Below are 19,970 nucleotides of genomic sequence, written 5' to 3'. Positions count from 1 at the left end.
TCAGCAATTTCCTAATAACAACTGCTCCGAAACATAAAATTAATGGATGATCCATCATTTGATTGGCTAGAAAACCGGTTAGGTAAGTGAGTAGGGCCTAAGAAAGCATGCAAGAATCAATACTAAAGATAAACACTGTCATTGTCAACAGCTCAGCACAGCTCAACACACCACCTAAAGGTCATCTGTATTTATGACACATGCACAAGGAAAAATAACAATTAGACAAAAGACATGTATTTCCTTTCTGTTGCAGTGTGTGCCTGCCATTTTTAATATAGTGAACACAGTTCTTTAACATGAATTGCACTGTAGCTTACTTAAAGTCAATAGCTCTGCCTTTCATATAGAAACAAACAGCTATGTAGAGATTTATATAACAGTGGAAGTATCAGTCCCCCACCCCGCCTATTGTTTTATCGTCACTGTGCACACTGTTTACATTGTGTTACTGATTTGTTAAGACTGTTCAGTGGTTCCTCTTTGCTTGAGCTGTGTGACACATTTCTGTCTAATTGTTGCTGGCGTAGTAATAACGTCTTGATACTGTTTATTGTTGCTATGACTTAACATAGTCCACACTTTAATGTGTACGGGAAGAGAACAGCCCACCATGCCAACACTAACCTCTTTTTGGTAGTAGAATGATGGAATTGTGTATATTTATGGAGTGAACCAGCAATAACATTTTGCCATTGCAATATTTTTTAGGTTACAAGTTTAAAAAGTACTATGATGTTTACATATTTACAAAGAAAATATATAATATATACGAAATGTGCACTTATACGTTACATGAAACCTTTGTTTTTAATACCTTCAGGGTGTGCTTTCACTTTTGTGTATTTGTAGCGTGTATTTTCGTGTGTTTTTTTTAGCAGCAGCTCAACTGGCTCTCGCTATCGCTCTCTCCATCGCGCGTGGAGGAGGGCTCGCGGAGCGCTCGTGCACTATGATGGGACTACAAATCCGTTAGCGCCTACAGCCTCCTCCTCTTTCATCATGGCTCCCTCGATAGACAGGCAAGGATACTGGGGGCGGCCGACCTCAACACTGGACTGGTGTGAGGAAAATTATGTCGTGTCCTTTTACATCGCGGAATTCTGTAAGTAAAAATCTGCCCGCGCCATCATTTACTCTAAAAACGGTGAATTTGGAGGTTCGTTTAATGAGGCTTTAGACTGGGAGAGTCGTAGTACTTCGCCCCTCTAAGGTAAACATAGGAAGAACTGGTGTAACTGTAATTTAGTGCATATATATTATTGTGTTATCTCGGCTAATAACACGATTTTCTCCGTGTAGTGTAAACGTTAATCTGCACGGCGTTTGCTCTACCGGAGCTGTAAGTAAATGAGGAACAAGATACGCTGTTTCCAGCGGATATATTATCAACCTGTTCTGTGCATCGTAACGCTAGCCAGCACTCGCTACACGTATCGAACAACCTTTAAACCTGTATGCAAAGCAGCTCAGCACAAACGGCTCACTTCATATTATTCCACGTTGCCAGCCATTTGTGTTACAAGTCCGCTGTTCAACGTGTTCTTCCTGTAAGACAGTGCGTTAGTGAGTCACGGACACCACTGGAAACTTGATAAAACATTCCCTTCACATTATCAGGGCGCCTCTCTGCCTTGTCCACCGATAAAAACCTGTCCCTCTGGAACCGTAATCTTAGATTAAACCGCTGTTTCCATCAGTCTTATCAAAAAGCTGTTGTATCAGCAGAAATGACAGGACAAAGACTTGAACTTTCATTAAGGAGACAGTAAAACTCTTTGAAATAATTTACTCTGGACAAACAAAAGCGAACAGAAGAATGACCCATTCCTGTGCAGCAAACAAAAATGTTTACCCAGCCTATTAATAGTTCATGGCGACAGTTTGTAACATAAAGTGATACAAATGACTGTCGTCATGTGTGACAGTGCAGAATCCATGTGTCCAGCAAGTTCATTGTAATACATTGTAACTGTTACAGTACTTTTCCTTTGAAGGGAAAAGGTTCACTTGCTGTTGTCAGCGGTGTTCAGAGTTACTGTATGGTGCAACAGTTGATCCAAAGTTGGCTCAAAGTGAACTTAAGCCTTGCAGTTTGGACTCCTTTGTCATCTGTCTACACACATCTGCCTAGCTGCAGGTTTTCTGCTATAGTTTTGTGTGTCCTTTATAGTAGACTGCACTTCTGGTATGGGTAGTTTTTATCAGTAACCAAAATCTGCATATTTTGGTGGCTTTAATCAGAAATCTGCAGATAAAGGCATGCTGGTTTCTGTAGATCCTAGTAAGTTAGTTTTCAAACAATGCAATGTCCTGATAAGTCTGATTGTTTTCCACGCCTCAGTGCATACATAGCCACACCCAGAAAGTGCAAGGTTGTGTTCAGAGTTGAGCTCTGTTTTGTCAGGTTCCCTGTGGACTAGATCAGCGGTCCCCAACCCCCGGGCCTCGGGCCGGTACCGGTCCGTGAGTTGTTTGGTACCGGGCCGCGAGAGTTGAGGCTCGAAATGTATGGTTTTCAGGGTTTTTATCGGTTTTCAGCGTTATTTTGTTATCGTTTTGATCGTTAACTCGGTTTTCCTGGGTCTTTTCACGTGTGTTATGAATAAATCTTCTTTTTTTTTGGTACAGGTACTAGTTTTATTTTGTTGTATTTATCCGCGACACCTTAAAGGCCGGTCCATGAAAATATTGTCGGGCATAAACAGGTCCATGGCGCAAAAAAGGTTGGAAACCGCTGCAATTAGTTTTCAAACAATGCAATGTCCTGGTAAGTCTGATTGTTTTCCACACCTCAGTGCATACATAGCCACACCCAGAAAGTGCAAGGTTGTGTTCAGAGTTGAGCTCTGTTTTGTCAGGTTCCCTGTGGACTAGATCAGCGGTCCCCAACCCCCGGGCCTCGGGCCGGTACCGGTCCGTGAGTTGTTTGGTACCGGTCCGCGAGAGTTGAGGCTCGAAATGTATGGTTTTCAGGGTTTTTATCGGTTTTCAGCGTTATTTTGTTATCGTTTTGATCGTTAACTCGGTTTTCCTGGGTCTTTTCACGTGTGTTATGAATAAATCTTCTTTTTTTTTGGTACAGGTACTAGTTTTATTTTGTTGTATTTATCCGCGACACCTTAAAGGCCGGTCCATGAAAATATTGTCGGGCATAAACAGGTCCATGGCGCAAAAAAGGTTGGAAACCGCTGCAATTAGTTTTCAAACAATGCAATGTCCTGGTAAGTCTGATTGTTTTCCACACCTCAGTGCATACATAGCCACACCCAGAAAGTGCAAGGTTGTGTTCAGAGTTGAGCTCTGTTTTGTCAGCTTCCCTGTGGACTAGATGATGTGCAAGCAGTGCTCCATGCACACGTTAATGACCTATGGGGGGAGGGAGGTTCTCTGACTGAACAGTGACGCCGGTTCAGTCAGAGGACACATTTGTATATCAAGCGTAGTTTTGCTCGGCGTAATTGGTTGAATCATTTGAATCAGAACTGACCACTACAACCCTACTACAGATCGCCCTCATCTGTCTGTGCCACACTGTAAAACATAGTGGGGGAAAAACAGCCTATAAAATTAGGATCTAAAACACAAGATTGTAACATGCTGTGTGAAAAATGTGATTTCAGGATTGAGTTTGTCATATTAATTTGTCAGTAAAGGGGTCAGGTAGTTTCAGTTTTGACTAGCTAAGAAGCAAAAACCCAGATCAGTCTAAATTCAAACTATATGCATATTTGTACAGTTTAAATAAACGAATCCTAGTGCTGTTGCTTCTATATCGTATAATAGAGATTTTATAGCTGTGCAGCCTTTGGATTTTATGCTGCAACCATGGTAATGCGATACCATGCATAACACTCGTTGCGGCCATGTCACGTTTTCTCTGAGCTTTTCAGAGATGTGCAGTTATCTTAAAGGTCATGTCATCCGACTTTCATTTATCTACGCTGTCTTTGCTGACAGGGAACACTGTCAGCAACCTGATCATGATTCTCCCTCCCATTTACGGGGCCATCCAGACATTCCGTGACGGCCGCGAGTCCCGCTACATCTGCTCTTTTCTCGGACTGGCAGGTTGGTGCACTGGCTCTGCATTGATGCTGTGATTGTTGCGAGAACGTGCTTGTGACAGTTATTGAGAGCAGTGGCTCAGTATTTACAGCAAACGCCTCCGGCCGAATGTCCTAACTTTGAATTTTTGTGTCTTGCGTGTACTCTTCCCCCCCACCCAAGCTGTTGGTGTTGGTTCCTGGTGCTTCCACATGACGCTGCTGTATGAGATGCAGGTGGGCTGCAAATCTGAACATGTCAGCAAAAGCGGGCATAAACTGAACTCATGAGCATTTGCTACTTGACCAAATGCTTGCGTGTACAGTGATGTAGTAATGCGTGTTTCTTTTCTTTTCTGTCTCGTCATTTGCAGTTACTGGATGAGTTGCCTATGATTTACAGTACCTGCGTTTTTGTCTACTGTATGTAAGTGCCTTCATCTTTTTGGATCAGTTGTTGCAGCACTCACCTGAGAACAAATCCAGTATCACTGTAAAATGAACCAGTGAATCCTTTACTACGGAGCCCCGCAGGGGACATGGGAGAAAAAAAAATTAAGACGGACTTTTGCGAGATCTCACAAAAGTTGAATTCCAACAATGGCAGCAGCTACTAAGTTGTAATATTACTCTTTCTGGGTCACAAAATACACTTTTAAGATATTTTGAGGCGTGAATGTAGTTGTGTAAACATCAGATACCTGCTCGGTTTACAAGACGTCACATATTTGCAAAAGTGCTCCGACGTTTTCGGAGATCTGACACCCACTAGCTCGAAGCTAACGGGAGGTCGAGACCTACTACAGCCGGGAGGAACACCGCTTTCCCGGCACATCGTGCCTCGACCTCCCGGTCGGCTTCGAGCTGGCGGCCTCCGAAGAATGCGGCTAAAACTTTTGCGAGATCTCGCAGAAGTCCATCTTAATTTTTTTTTTCTCCCATGTCCCCTGCGGGGCTCCGTACTTTACTGATAACTTGATGCCTCAAAAAAAACAGCCTGTTTTTAAAGATTTGTTTCTAGATTTCACTTTCGTTTTAGCTCAGCTTATATTTGCCCTTTGCCCTTTGGTTCTCTTCTTATCAAGCTCAATATAAAAGATAAATATTAATTTGTTTTTCAGATATGAGTGTTTCAAGCAGGAGAAGGGTGTCAGTTTATTTCCTATTGCAATATTATTTATCTTCAGTGTCTCAGTCACTGTGGTGAGTATACATGTTTTCATTACCAGTTGACTCTGAAACTGAACTCAGGAACAAAGCATTAACGATCGTCCTGTCCCTGTTGACTTTTACTTGTGTAGGTATATTTGCAGTGGAAGGAGCCAGTGTTTCACCAGGTAAGGGAGTGTTTTGCATTATGTTCACCTGACTCATGTTGCTCATTGTTTGCAATTAGGGTGCCTTAGGTCTTCTTTGGCTTGTGTAAACACTGAGCTTGTCAATGCGGCATGCAAACTCAGCTTGGTGCATTGTGGGTGTTAAATGTATGGCAGCATTTCACACCAAAGCAGAGGAATTTCAAGTGTACCATTAAGAAAAATGATCCAGAGCCCTGAAACGGAACCAAACCTGTAACTGTGGCATTAAACACGTCAAACACTCGTTGCCAGGAAGGAGATAAATCTAATACGCCTAACCCTAAAAACCATTAAAGATAAGCATAGCCAATTATGTAGGGCTGCTGTTAGTGTTTGTCTGTACCTGTTATAGTCTCAGGTAATGTGCTGTGTTACAGCAATAAGGACAATGTGACAAAGTGGCCTTTGTTTAGTCCTTGGAGCTGTATTTGTTTACTAATCACACTGGTCTGTAGTGGTTGTGATAACACTCCCTCTGTTCTAGCATGGTGAGCCATCACATCCATAAACATACACAGAAACACGATGTCAGTGTAGTTAACAGTTGTGTGCTGCTCTTTTGACCTCATATTAACCATTCCAGTGAAAACACTTGAACACTTTAAATCAACTAAATTCTTTTATCTTTACCTGATACAGCTTGCTAGCCAGTTGTCAATATATTTTTGAGCCTTAGAGTTAAAGTTAAATGTTTGCACTTGAATCACATTAACCCTTTAAAGCCGGTTGGAGCAGGCACGCTCCGTTTTGCGTAACTATTTTTAAATCCCTGTAGAACCGGAACCGTGTAAGCTAGCGCAATAATTTTTTTTGCATATGAAACCGGAGGAGTTGTACTTACATCTTATGCCATCAGCTTGTCCTAGGTCACGATTTCCTTCCACATATAGCTTTGCAAATATTGCATAAAAAGCGCTTGCAGGAACAAAAACATAATATTCAAGAAACACGCTTTGCCGATCCGATCAGCTGTTCATAACACTTCCTACGTTGAAACAAATGTCAGCACAAACGATCGCATTTCCTGCCCGAAACCGGAAGTGATGTCATTTTTGCAGAAAATGAAGGTTTTTTTTACTTGTAGGCCTTAAAAGCCTATACTGGTGTTTTTATAAGTCATGTTTGACTTTATGCTTTTCTGAATAGTTGCTGGGATGCTTAGAACTCAAATTGCACTGCTTAAAATAGTTTATTTTGATGCACATGCTGTTTTCTTTGCAAATTTGCATCATAGGATTGTTTTTTGTTTTTTCTGCAGTATATAAAAATTGGTGTATCTCAAAAATAAAACTATGAAGACACTCAAAATAAATTTCCTGTTGTTGTAAACTATTTTTTGCATTTAAAGTTTTGAGGGATAAACCTCTTAAATTTCTCCAAGTAGAAATATATGTAAAAACAAAAACGATTTTCAATTTTTTTGTAGTTTATTGCACTTTTTTGCAATTTATGTAATTACTATGGACTTAATGCAGACATATTATTAAAATATGGGGCTATAACAGTTGTATTGATGTATAGCAACTTGAAATGGTCCCAAAAATGGCACTACAGCATGTAAAAATATAAAGTAAGCTCTGGCGGCCTTGGTTCTATGGTAGGTCTTAAAGGGTTAAGCTGTTTTGTTTTTGAATTCCACTGTGGAGGGTATACAGAGCTCTGTATAACCTCCAACTAGAAAAAATAGAATTAGAATTGTCCAAATACTTATAGACCTAGCTGTATATACTGGTTCCTTTCTCTAGTTATATTCTAATTTGCTACAATATTGTTCCTTTTTATCTGTTGTTAAAAAAGAGCCAAGTCAATAATGCTACAGGTCAAACACAACACAGTCTAACAGGGATTAGTGAGTCCTGAATTATGGGCCTCAATTACCTGTTAGTTACAGTTCTGTCTAAAAGTCTTGAGCCACCCTTAATTTCTTTATATTTTGCTTTCAAGGAACCAGACGTAGAACTTTTTGAACTGTTCTTCAGTAATTGTTCTCCAGGCTTTGTGAAGGTCTTTCAAAGTTTAACTTTGTCACCGACTTGTTGTCCCTGACCATTTTCAGGGAAATGTTTCTTTATCAGCTTAACAAAAAATGACCTATGATAATTCAAGTATAAAAAGACACCTAAAGAACCTGTTTTAAATTGTATCTTTAGGCACTGTGTTACTAGCAGACTGTTGGAAACACAGAAGTTGTTCCCATTTGTTTTTCAGTTAAATTAATGAAAAATGCTAAAATTATCTTTTTATGATTGGGTTCGTGACACATTTACAGACTTCTGTTTCCAACAGGCTTTTTCTGCCTTCTGGTGAGCAGCTGTTGCTCAGAGTTAGAGCGGAGAGTCGATCCCTGCACAAAGCTAGTGCAGCGTTAGACCTTTTAATAAACGTGTCCATGCTTTTCACAGCTCAGCTAACGCCAACATGAAACAGAACTTGAATGTGATTATTGGGCTTGGCTAGATTTAGTATTAGAAATCTTTCTGGCTGCATGTTCTTTTTCGATGATAAGGAACTTCTCAGATATGCCGCTTCCTGAGCAGAAATAAAACTGCTGACAATGCTGATTAGAAAGCTCGAATGATTTATATCACAAAAGGTTAGCAGTTGGCTACAATGTGCATGAAACACCAGAAAACAAAAACGTTAGATGAAAGGAGATTTTACATGACCAACATCATATGCTAATAAGCTGTGTTATTATTTGTTGTGCACAAGCTCGGGCTGTTTCCATCGGAGGAATTTCCTGTCAGTTGAACTCTGCTGACTCAGTGGAAATGTATAATTACTGAAAGATTGTATCTGTATCTATATCATGCATGATCCAACTCTGTTTCAAACCCAAACACCTGCCCTTGTTTCCAGGTCATGTATGGTGCTCTAGTAGCTTGCCTAGTATTGCGTTCTATCTTCATTGTTACATGGTAAGTTTGCCACAAGGTCCATTAAATAAGAAGCATTAACATATCAAAAGACGTGTTATTCTTTAATATTCAGTAAGGCAACAACATGCTGAAGGGTGTTTTTTGTTGTTGTTGTTGTTTGATTTTCTTTCAGGGTGTACCCATGGCACAAGCCACTGTTCTACACCTCTTTAGCTATCTTTTTGTTGGGTTTCCTTCTTTGGAACATCGACAATATCTTCTGTGACTCTTTAAGGTGAGTAGTGGACGTTAAGGTTAATTGTGAAATTCTGAGAACCAAGTTAATTATTCTCCACTTATAACAGTTGCAATGGTAAAAGTGTTCACTTCAAAGTCATAAACTGTAACTCCAATGTTACTGCAATCAAACCAACTGACACTGTTTCTCTAAAAAAAAAAAAATGCATGTTTAGGTTTAAATGTCCATGCAGGTGTTAAATCACGATCTTTGGGTCAATTTATTATCATTTTTTATTGTAGTTGATAAAAATGTTTCACTTTGTTAATGTCTCGAGTTGTTGGGTAAACACTTACTTTTGAATCCCAGAGCTAGTAGACAAACACTGCCCCCTGGTGTTGGAGTGGTAACACAGTTCCATGCGTGGTGGCACATATTTACAGGTCTGGGGTCTTATCTACACATACTTTTCAGGTAAGCTTCAATCACAGGAGATTACAGCTGCAGTGAGGTTTATTGCCCACATGCATTCAAATCAATTGTTCTTCTGTTTTTTAGCTTGCAGATCAGATCAACCTACCTCAAGTACAGGCCAAAAGTAAAGGTACACCCAACTCTTTGTAGTGTCACGTGTTTGTTTGAACATTTATTATCTCACTGGTGACCTGTGGCTGTATCTTAACATTGTACAGTTTCTATGTGGAGTGTGGCCCACATTGCACATTGAACCACAGAGGACAAGCTGAATGAAGGACAGGGGACCAACCGAAGGATTGTGACTGCCAAAGGCAGACATCCTCGGCACCGGGACCTGCCAATGTCACCCTGCAGCTGCTGGGGGGACCCAGCCAGGGGAAGGGTGGGCCCCAAGACACCACCCCAGGGACCCTTCAGCTCTGCACTGTGGGGATTAAGTACAGTATAGCACTGAGATCAGTTCTAAGAAATTATTATTTTTTAATCACACTAATTTATTAGACTAGTTTTTCTGTAATTTTATTGGAGTGTAGTATTTTATTTGGTTATTAATTTTGGATGCAATGAAGTGATCTGTTGAAGTGACTAATGCTGAAAGGGTTTTGGACTTTAGCTTGGGTAGGGTTTGGGAATGGGGAAATGAGTGTCATTAATGCAAAAGTCACATGACATTGCCTTTGTATGTTCAGTCCTGTGAATGTTTGAATGCAATCCCTTCAAATGCATCCCTGTTAGTAGCAAGTATAGATCAGAGTACTTTGCTTATCGGAAGCTGAGAGAACACTACTTGCAGCACATCCTGTCCCTAATGTAGTTTCGGGATATGCTTATTACAAATGGAGTAAATGCCAGCTAGAAATCTGATGCGGTGTAGCTGAGATGTCTCAACTCGTCATAGTTGCTCACTCATTTGCTTGTTTGTTTGTTTTTTAGTATTCTAACATTTAAGTTACACTGGGAATCAAAACACACATGTGATGTGTGAGGTATTTTAATAGTTCAGTGCTCGTACAAAACAAAATAATTATTGACAAAGTTAAGATTTTTCCTGGTGCATGGCACAAGACAAATCACTTTCTACAGCTCCAGTTTCTCTGAACAGACAGAAAGCTTCCTCTTCCTGCTAAAGCGATACTCTCAACTAATTTGTGCTTTATGAAGAACTACAGCCACCACGGGGGTAGGTGTAGTGGAACCATAATGAGACTACCTCAGGGTTGTTATACAGTACAGGACAGTCATACTTGAAACGTTGATAGTGAAACTAGTTAAAAGTCTGTCAGTAGAACTTCAGTTGTTGAAAGTGAATCAAAGGACCAAGTGAATGACTGGAACATGTCTGAGTTGTTACATCTTTATGAGCTGTGGTGAATGAAGAACTGGACTTGTCCACTTCTGGCTTGCTAAATATCTCCTTCTGCATTAGCTATCCGGTCTTTAAGTCTGAGTCTGAGTCATTAGCCGTGCCTGGGCCCAAACTCCCAAAGTCACACGATCACTGTGACATCACTGAGAGTTAAAACTGTCTAAATTCTTTCATCTATAATAAAATGATCAGCGTTGCTGCTTTACCAGGTGTAACAAATAAGTTTAACATCCAGGCATCCATGAAAACAGAATTTACTAAATTTAACAGAGTTAGAAGTTAGCAGGAAGTTAGCTCGCTAGCTTCCATCTAAATATAATATAGCATGTTCTGAGTGAGGGATTTCAGAAACAAATTAAGACGTACAGCTCTGCTATCACTTCAAACATAAATAAAGACAAAACTAAACAGCAGTGACGTTTGTAGGGTTACTGAAGTTGGGCTAGCTGGTATATAATGATGTGCTACTTGATCACTAGCGAAACAGCTATGTTAGCATAACATAAACAGTGAAGCTGGAGGATAAATTAACTTTTTTCCACTTAATAAAAGCTAACGTGAGGGTTCCCGAAGGTTAGGGACAAATGCAATCTTTTGGCAGGATGCTGTAAACGGACCAAACTTCAGTCAGGAGAACAACTGAGATAATCCATCCACAATACGAGGTTAGTCATTCATATACTGCTGCATGGGCTGGGCTGTAGTTACATCGTAAGGTTTTAAAAACTGAGCTTTAAAATGAATAGCAGTAATAAAACCTGAGAGAGGCTGACAATGATCACTGACTATTTTTAGGAGCTTGTTGTGATTAAATAGAACAAGATACAAAGCACTAAAACATGTAAAAAACACAAAAGCCTTATTAAACACAGAGTAGTTTGGGCCCGGAAGCAGGATTCATCACGCCATCACTTAAAGACCGGATAATCCCCCCAATGTTCATTGATCATTATATTAAAGAACAGTAATATGGCTAAATGTCCAAAGTCCCGTCTTTTAACTTATAGCCAAACAACACATTTTATTTAAAAAACAACAACACGACTTTATAATGACGAGGCAAATTGTGCAAATACACATCTACAGACGCCTTGTGATACAGTTTCTCATGCAACCACTAGGTGGCTGTAAATTTCCAGCTTAATTCAGACATTGCCAAGCTTGTCATTAAGTGTATGAAGAACTACCTATCTGCTCTAGATCTGGCTGTTAGGCTTACATTTATGTGGTGAAATGAAGGGCTTTTTTATTTCAATGTTTTTGTTTGGTTACTGTGAAACCATGAAGATTTATGTAAAACTGGAACATGCACAACGCTACAGTAGTGAGAGATTCTTTGGCATTTTCTGTGGCCTCAACTGCTGTGCACTGGATCTTGAGACAACATGTAGTATATTCATTTTTTTTTTGTTGTTGTTGTCATAATTAAACGCTGTGTCACAGCTTGGGTCTAATAAGTACACAGACCCAGTCTTGGAAAAACATTCACAAGCACAATGTACAAAAGAAAAGTATTACCGTTGTCCACATGCGTGTTTGGAAACATCACTGTATGATATCGCTTGAAAACGTTGCTCATCAGTATGGGTGATCAGGTGTCAAAGAAGGTGCCTTATCGTTTTCCTAGCAGTGTAATCCGAGTTGCCTTGATGTTTGTGATAAACCATTCAGTTTGTGTTCTGCAGTGTGCCCTTCCCCTGATTATTTGCAGTGAAGAAGAGCAAATTCTGCCATGGTTTTTGTTGTACTTTGATCACGTGCCAGTCTTTTACGGTGTCATGTATTGTCAAATAAAAGAAATGTCAAACTTCCATCACCATATACCATGTGGATCGTGAGTATTGTGTGTTATTGCCATGTTGTCGGTTGGAGTCATTCAACCCTAGAGTAAAGCAGTAATTTACTGTGACGCATATACACTGGAAAATGTGGTAAATACATCCTCGGGTGAAGAATGCACAGCATATTAAACACTGTCATTAGGACAAAACACAATATGGAAGTACACCCCATTATTCAGTAGCTTGCACAACCACCTTTTGCAGCATTAACATGTTTCAGTGAGGCTGAGTTTTGGACTTTGTCATTGCTACATTTTGGTTTTTTTGTGTTTTGGCTAAACTTTGCTTTTTGACTCTAGAATACTTTGTTATATAGCAGAGATCATGGTGGGCTAAAAGACTGCAAGCTGCCCAAATCAAACACCCCATGTTTTTCTGTGCTATGTGGTCAGACATCCATTGTAACTTTGCAAACCTATGCTGTGCCATGCTGTTCTTTTTTTTGGGAGAAAAGAGGCTTTCTGCTGGCAACCTTTTCAAACAAGTTATTTTTGATCAGTCTTAGTGTAACGTTCTAAACTTTAACATGTTGCTCATGGAGTTTTTGACATTCACTTGCACTTTGTCTGGTTTTGGGATAATTTTTTTTCTGTAAAATGAAAGACTTAAAATTAAAAACAATTTTCAAAAAAATGTTTGGAAATGTTTGGCAGCACGGTGGTTAGCACTGTTGCCGCACAGCAAGAAGGTCCTGAGTTCAATTCCAACATTCCAACATTAGGCCGGGGTCTTTCTGTGTGGAGTTTGCATGTTCTCCCCGTGTTTGTGTAGGTTCCCTCCGGGTACTCCGGCTTCCTCCCACCGTCCAAAGACATGCAGCTTGTGGGGATAAGTTAATTGGATACTCCAAATTGTCACTAGGTGTGAATGTGCGAATGAATGTGAGTGCGAATGGTTGTCTGTCCCTGTGTGTTGATCCTGCGACAGACTGGCGACCTGTCCAGGGTGTACCCCGCCTCTCGCCCTATGACAGCTGGGATAGGCTCCAGCGCCCCCCGCGACCCTGAAAAGGATAAGCGGAAGCGAATGGATGGATGTTTGGAAATGACCCTTTCCAGATTAATTAGCACTGAGGGGTTTGTTCTCTAATATCACCACTGGTGTCTTTCCTGCTTGGCTTTGTGGTAACACACAGCTGAACGCTTCAGACCAGCAAACTGCCAGAACGTCTGCTTTTGTAGTGCTTGTGATGAGAACCACCTGGCTGCCAGTTACCCCATGGAAACAATAAAGGTGAAGTTCGTTTTTTACACACTGCTTCTGCATTTTGGCTTATTTTTTGTTAAATAATAACTGTATAGTGTAATAGGTTATGTGTTGTTGTACATCTGGAGTTGCACTGAGCTAATGTTAATACTTGGAAAGGACCTGATTATTTTTCTCAAATAATTTTTTGATACGTAAAACATGGCATATAAAAAATGGAACCTCGTAAAATAAAAGACATGTAATAGCTGACACAGCATGACCAAATGTTGACAGCCCAAACTATGCAGAAGCTGAGAAACCTTTCAGTACATTGAGGAAGAATGTTTGTTATTGTATCTCTGTGTAAGGCATAATAGTAAAAGAAGGCTTGGTCTGGGTTAAAGAAGGTGACAAATCTCAAAATGTGTCACCACTTTTCTGCGCTGATTGAGGTCACTGATTTGCTCCTTTAGTCATCGAGACCTTTGTTAGTCACTTGAGCCGGTTTCAGTGAAGTGCCAACAGGTTCCAGAAATCTAATAAAGGTGTGTATCTGTGTTTGTATGTGGCAGAGCATGCGCCAACAAAAGCAGTTCAGCCACATGTCATAAAAATTTGGCATAGTTATAGTAATATAAATGTAAAACTGCATCTCTGAATAAAGTTTCTGAACTTAGTGTAAAGCTGGTTTCACCATTTCTTTACTGCTCTGTACGCGCTAAGTGTTTGATCAGTAACACACAGCCCAAATGTGTCCATAAAAAACAAAACAGATACTTGTCTTTCTTCTCAGCGTATTTTACACGGAGAAATTTGACTTTCAGTATCAATCAATCAATCAATCAATCTTTGATTGCTGTAACACATTTAAAAAGGACAGTGTCCATCAAAGTGCTTCATACAAGGTAGCAAAGCAGATTACAACAAAGGCAACAAGAACAGTTAAAACATTTAAAAACAGTTACAGTTACAGTTACACAGCACATCTGCCACCAGGTGGAAGTCCAAACTAATTTGCTTCAAAAGCTAGATTCCAATTGAATGGAATCTGACATGCGGACATCGATAGGAAGATTATTCCAGAGTTTGGATGCAGCAATTGCAAAAGCTCGGTCCCCTCTAGTCTTTCGTCGGGGCCTTTGTTGCACTAAGAGCAGTTGGTTAGAGGACCTGAGCGCTCTCTTGGGGCTCTACACGTCGAGAAGGCCTGTTAGGTAACTGGGTGCCAGGTTATTTAAAATTTTAAAAGTATACTAAAGGATTTTAATATGGTATTTAACAGGGAGCCAGTGTAGATTGGCTAGAACTGGGGTGATGGGATCATGCCTTCTGGTGCCAGTTAAGAGGCGTGCTGTGGCATTTTAAACTAATTGCAAACGCTGGAGGAGAGAGAATTGGAGGCCTTTGTACAGAGAATTGCAATAGTCTAGTCTCAAAGTAATGAAGGCATGGATGAGCTTTTCCAGGTCTTTATGTGGAATACAGGGCTTTGCTTTGGAGATTTGACGTAGCTGGTAAAAACTTGTTTTCACAACTGAGGCAACTTGTTTGTCTAACTTGAGTGAGCTGTCCAGGACCACTCCAAGATTTCTAACAGTATAAGAGAGATGGCTGGCATAGGACCCCAGTGTATTAGTTAGCTGGTCCAGGGGACTGTCAAAAACAATAATTTCTGTTTTATTTTCATTTAGAGTTAGAGAGTTTTGTAATAGCCAATCTTTAACTTCCTGCAGATAGTTGAACAAAGGCACTAATGAGGACGGGACATCCTGATTCTGGGGGGAGTAGATTTGGATGTAGCAGTGAAACGAGATATTATGCTTTCTGAAAATGAGTCTCAAGGGCAGCATGTACAAAGAACATAATGTAGGACTTAGCACCGAGCCCTGGGGGACACCACAACGGAAAGGGGCCGAAGAGGAAGAGTATTTCCTCATTGTGACGGAGAAAGACTTCTCAGATAAGTATGATTGAAACCATGAAAGGACATGCTTTATGCTGTGTCTGCCATAGGAAGTAGCACAGTCAGTTTGGAAGTTTATGTTTTGCTCAAATTCAGGTTCAGAAAACACTTTACAGTACAGATGAACAATAATCTAGAAACATACCTCAAAAGCAACCTTCTTGTTTTTGTGTTTACAAGTTGCCTCAGTCAGTCATCTGCCTTTATTTCAACCAGTCCCTAGCATCTTCTGCATATCCTCCTTCACTACATCCATAAACCTCCTGTGAGGTCTATTTTTCAGCTCCATAATCACCATCCACTATCCCTCCTTTGCACATGTCCAAGTCATCTCAGCCTTGTCTGCTCACTCCCAGTGAAAATCTTATCTCACTTATGCTGAATTTCATTCCTCTTCTCTCCAGTACATACTTCCACCTCCCCGGGCTCTCTAAAACCATTCCCTAGCTTCACCAGGGTTTGTTATGTCATCTGTGAAACTCATAGTCAGTGGAGACTCCTGCCTGATTTCATCTGTCAGCCTGTCCATCAACACTGCAAACAAGAAGGGACTCAGGGCAGATCTCTGATGTTATCAGCCCAACCTGAAAACCCACCTGTCACTCTGATCACACACCTCAGCACTGTCCTCAAACATGTCCGGCACCAGTCTCACATACTTCTCTGGCACTCCTGTCTTGCTCACGCACTACCACAGTCCCTCTTTTGGCACCCTATCATATGCTTTGTGTAGATCCAAAAAGACATAGTGCAACTACTCCTGACTTTCTCTATAGTCCATCAATGCTCATAAGGCAAACATCACATCTGTAGTGCTCGTTCTTGGCATTAGGCCATGCTGCTGCTTGCTGATTGTCACCTCTCTTCTTAACCTAGATTCAACAAGTCTTTCACATAGCTCATTAACTTTATATCTGTAGTTAATAAAGCTCTGCACATTACCCTTGATCTTTGATATCGGGACACTTTTACAACCCATTCAGATATAAGCACAAACTGAGTGAGGATGTAGTTAAGGCCTGGCACAAAGTCTCACTTTTTCTTTGATTTATAAACACTCTAATGAGGAAACTCCAAAAATGTCCTTGTCCAAATACCGAGCCAGAACAGTGTCTTCTTCGATGTTGTCTTTTGCCCAATATTTTAACTGTCTAAGACCTCTTACTGTTAAATTGGATACATCTAATTCCATTTTCTTTAAATTAATTTTGCAAGGAAGTTGAGTTAAATCCTGATATTTAACAGCACGCAAGTAGGTCAGTGTGCCCACATTTATTTGACTGCATTGTACTTGATGGTCAGCTTTGCTTGACACTTCTGAATGGACTGTTATATTCTATATTACAACATAACTATAACCTCAGCTTCATAATTACAACTTCAGCTTCACTGAATAAGTGTCAGGGTCCCTGTGCCTACCCGGTCGGCTCAGTATGGCTACATATGTTTTTATTTTCATTTTTGTTCCTGCTCTCTCCCTCCTCCCTCTGCCTGGGCGGAGCTCACCTGTGGGCTCCTGTCCTTGGCCCACGCACCTGGTCACAATCACGCACCTGTGGCTCATCACCTGAGAGTGTTCCAGCTCCTTTTTAAGATGGCAGCTCTGTGTTTCTCGTCGCTGGACCGTTGCCGACCCTCGTCAGTGTAACCCCAGTTCAGTTCACTCTAGAGTGTTTCTCAGCGATCTTCCTTTGTAATCCCTTCGTGTCTCTGTGTACAGATTCCCTGGACCAACCCTTGTGTTTCCCGAGCGATCGAGTGTGCGTGGAGTGTGAAGAGGAGCGTGAAGCGTGGATGGAGTGTGTGTGGACTAAATAGATCACCTGGTGTTGCTGTAATAAAGACTCTTGTGTTTTCAAAACTTAGAGCCTGCGCGTGAGTCCGTGCAGTCTCGTTGTGACAATAAGTGTCTGGGTATCATCCACAAACACTGTGGTATTGAGGTATCCTTCTAGAGTCAGCTCATTTTCAGTAGGGTTGTGGTATGTAGGATGTTACTGAAGAAACTGTCATATTATCCTCATCATAAGCTGTAAAAAGACCCATAGGGGAATTCCACTAAGTTTTATAGATACATCTGGCACCACTAGTGTGGTGACAGAGAGGCGAAAACACCACTCAACTGAAGTGAGCAGTCTGTAAAAATTCCCACTCTTATCCTGTTGGCTGGGATGTATAATTTCTCTGTTTCTTTCAAGTTTCAAAGACTCTTTTTGATATTAATAGCTGACGTTAAATAAATACAGATAGTTCTAAATTGTCTCTGTTATACTGTCAGAAAGAAAGAACTATAAATTATTTCCATTTGTTCATCTTTATCAAAGTCATGCGCAACATAATGTGCACCATGCATTCGTAACACATGTTATATACTATCAGTTAGACAAAGGGCAAACTTTAAATCAGGATCAATCATCAGATATTTACAAAGAGCAACAAGAAGAGGTTTAAGCCTGTGGGGACAGCAAGAAGATGTCTGAGCCATCATGATGTGTAATCGAGCACTAATGAGCGTGATTTACAACTTTTCCCAAGTTTCCCATTTCCTCTGACTCAGTAATTGCTCCTCAAAAGCTGGCTGGCATGGTGGCTGTGGTGCCGGTTCAGGTGGCTTACTTCTGGGTGAGGCATTGTCAAGCCAAGATGACTCATGTTGGGAATGCCTGAGTTGCTGTAAAATGCCCAACAGCTAAAAAGAGTTGAGAGCACCTCCAGCAAGTCTGCTGGCTTTGACGTCATCGAGGAACCTGACACACTTTTTATTACTGAATACATGTGCAGTTGTTCTATGTCTGTTCATGAATAATATTTTAACTTTTCCAGCAGGGCTTAAATAAAAAATAATAAGAAAAGAAGAAACACTGATAGTACTATTATTGTTATTTTTTTAGTTTTTACATTCTGACACCCATGGATGTGTGCTGTGGTTTCCAGTGTCCCTGTGTTAGGGTTTAGCTGGTATTGTGCAAACATAGCCAAGATTACTGTAGTGATGAATCACATCCGGCCTGCGTTCACATTCAGTGTAGCTGTTAAAATGAATACAGCGGCAGTAGTATAATTATGGGATGCACATAGTGAAGCTGTTCTGACAAAGCTGATATGTTGTTACAGTTTAAAAAAACAAAGCAAGAACACTACAGTGACAACAATCAGCTGACAGTATCATACTGTGACACTTTACACTAGATACACTGTAAAATAACAACATTGTCAGTAATAACAGCACTATATCACTGCACATTAATTGCTTGCAAAATGTATTTAAATGATCCAAAGTAATAATCATAGCCCTACAATTATTGATTTTGTTGTTAGTATCGTATGGACTCTTTGAAGTACTTTGATGATTGTTGCTTTGTGTTTATACTGTGTTGCGTGGTTTCCAGTGTTTATGGGGCCAAGAACAATATTTAGCAAGAAACGTGCTGGTGTCAACAGTGGCAGTTTTTAAAATGAGTTGTGTGTGATGCAAGCAGTGACTGACTCATGCCAAACTCGCACACTGTTATTGTTCAAGAAAGCAAGAAACCTGAAATTAGGGATAAGACATGCAGTTATAATAAACTCTTACTGGAGACTCCACTTTGAACACTGAAATAAAGTCAAATGAAAAGCAAATCGCTAAAAGCATTGTAACATAAAGTTACAATAAGGAACTATTGGATTGCAGTCACAGACACTGTGAAGTAACACTTTAATGTGAGCAAATGGAGCTGCCAGGAAATTTTCTAATATTACAGGGGAACAGTTACGTATTTTTGTTGACTCAATTAAGTAAAAATTTGAGAAATGAACAAGTAAGTATAATAACTGAATTAGACGACTAATTTATTTCTGCTCTGTCTTCCCCTTTGAATGCTTACCTGAAGCAAAACATTTTTCATCACTTCTCTCCTGTGAATCTCTGCCAGTTCAAGATTCAAGATTTTTATATGCCATTGGCGTATAGGACCAACAGTCCATGCACATTGGAATTCTTGGGCAAAGCTCTCCAGGTCAAGTTACACTTGGTGCCCATTTCAGACTACACTACACTAATTTCTCAAGAAAGCAATTACTCTCGTATCCACATAGCCAGCGCTATCTTGTGGCAACACAATAGCATCAATTAATCAATCAATCAATCAAGGCGATCGGTAGCGTTACAGAAAAACACTGAAATATACACTACAATGGGAAAGTACAAGAGGAAAAAAGAGACCTCTACTCATGCTGTGCTTCCATGGTAGGACAGCATGAGAACAGGAAACAAAAAAACTCCTCTGCACAAAAAAGCACATAAATGTCCACAGCACAACATTATGGAGCATGTGACAAGCCACAGGGTCGGGTGGGGGTGAGGCGCAATCCGAAACAAACACAGCAGCCATCCTGCCCAGCGCTACCATTCCAGCGCAGCACACAGACCCGCCGTGTTCGCAGGAGGGAACAAGCATCGAAGGCGTTTGGAAAGGGAGGGACGAGTGTGTGCATATCAGTGTATATGTATGTGTGTGGGTGTCCTTCGCCCTGGTACGCTAAGTAAACAGTCTTCCAGCCAACCCAGGTGGCCTTGCATGGAATGGGAAGGAACAGTCTAAACACAGTCGTTATCAGGGTGTTGTTGTTCGGCTCCAGCCTTGCGACCGCAGC

At 40.6% G+C, this 19,970-nt stretch overlaps 1 protein-coding gene across 1 annotated transcript; it reads left to right on the top strand.

Annotated features, from left to right (window-relative positions):
- Window positions 1-979: 979 nt before the first annotated feature.
- acer3 (alkaline ceramidase 3) lies at window positions 980-12,164 on the top strand. Its single transcript, XM_006807238.3, has 11 exons — window positions 980-1,105; window positions 3,961-4,071; window positions 4,231-4,283; window positions 4,421-4,473; window positions 5,168-5,249; window positions 5,348-5,383; window positions 8,264-8,322; window positions 8,456-8,557; window positions 8,870-8,974; window positions 9,059-9,104; window positions 9,193-12,164. The coding sequence occupies exons 1-11, from the start codon at window positions 1,003-1,005 to the stop codon at window positions 9,244-9,246; spliced, it is 804 nt and encodes a 267-aa protein (XP_006807301.1). The 5' UTR covers window positions 980-1,002; the 3' UTR covers window positions 9,247-12,164.
- Window positions 12,165-19,970: the final 7,806 nt, after the last annotated feature.

Source organism: Neolamprologus brichardi, chromosome 10 (assembly GCF_056152115.1).
Source record: "Neolamprologus brichardi isolate AB-2024 chromosome 10, ASM5615211v1, whole genome shotgun sequence".
NCBI classification, from domain to species: Eukaryota; Metazoa; Chordata; class Actinopteri; order Cichliformes; family Cichlidae; genus Neolamprologus; species Neolamprologus brichardi.
This window is presented reverse-complemented; position numbering and strand designations above follow the sequence as displayed.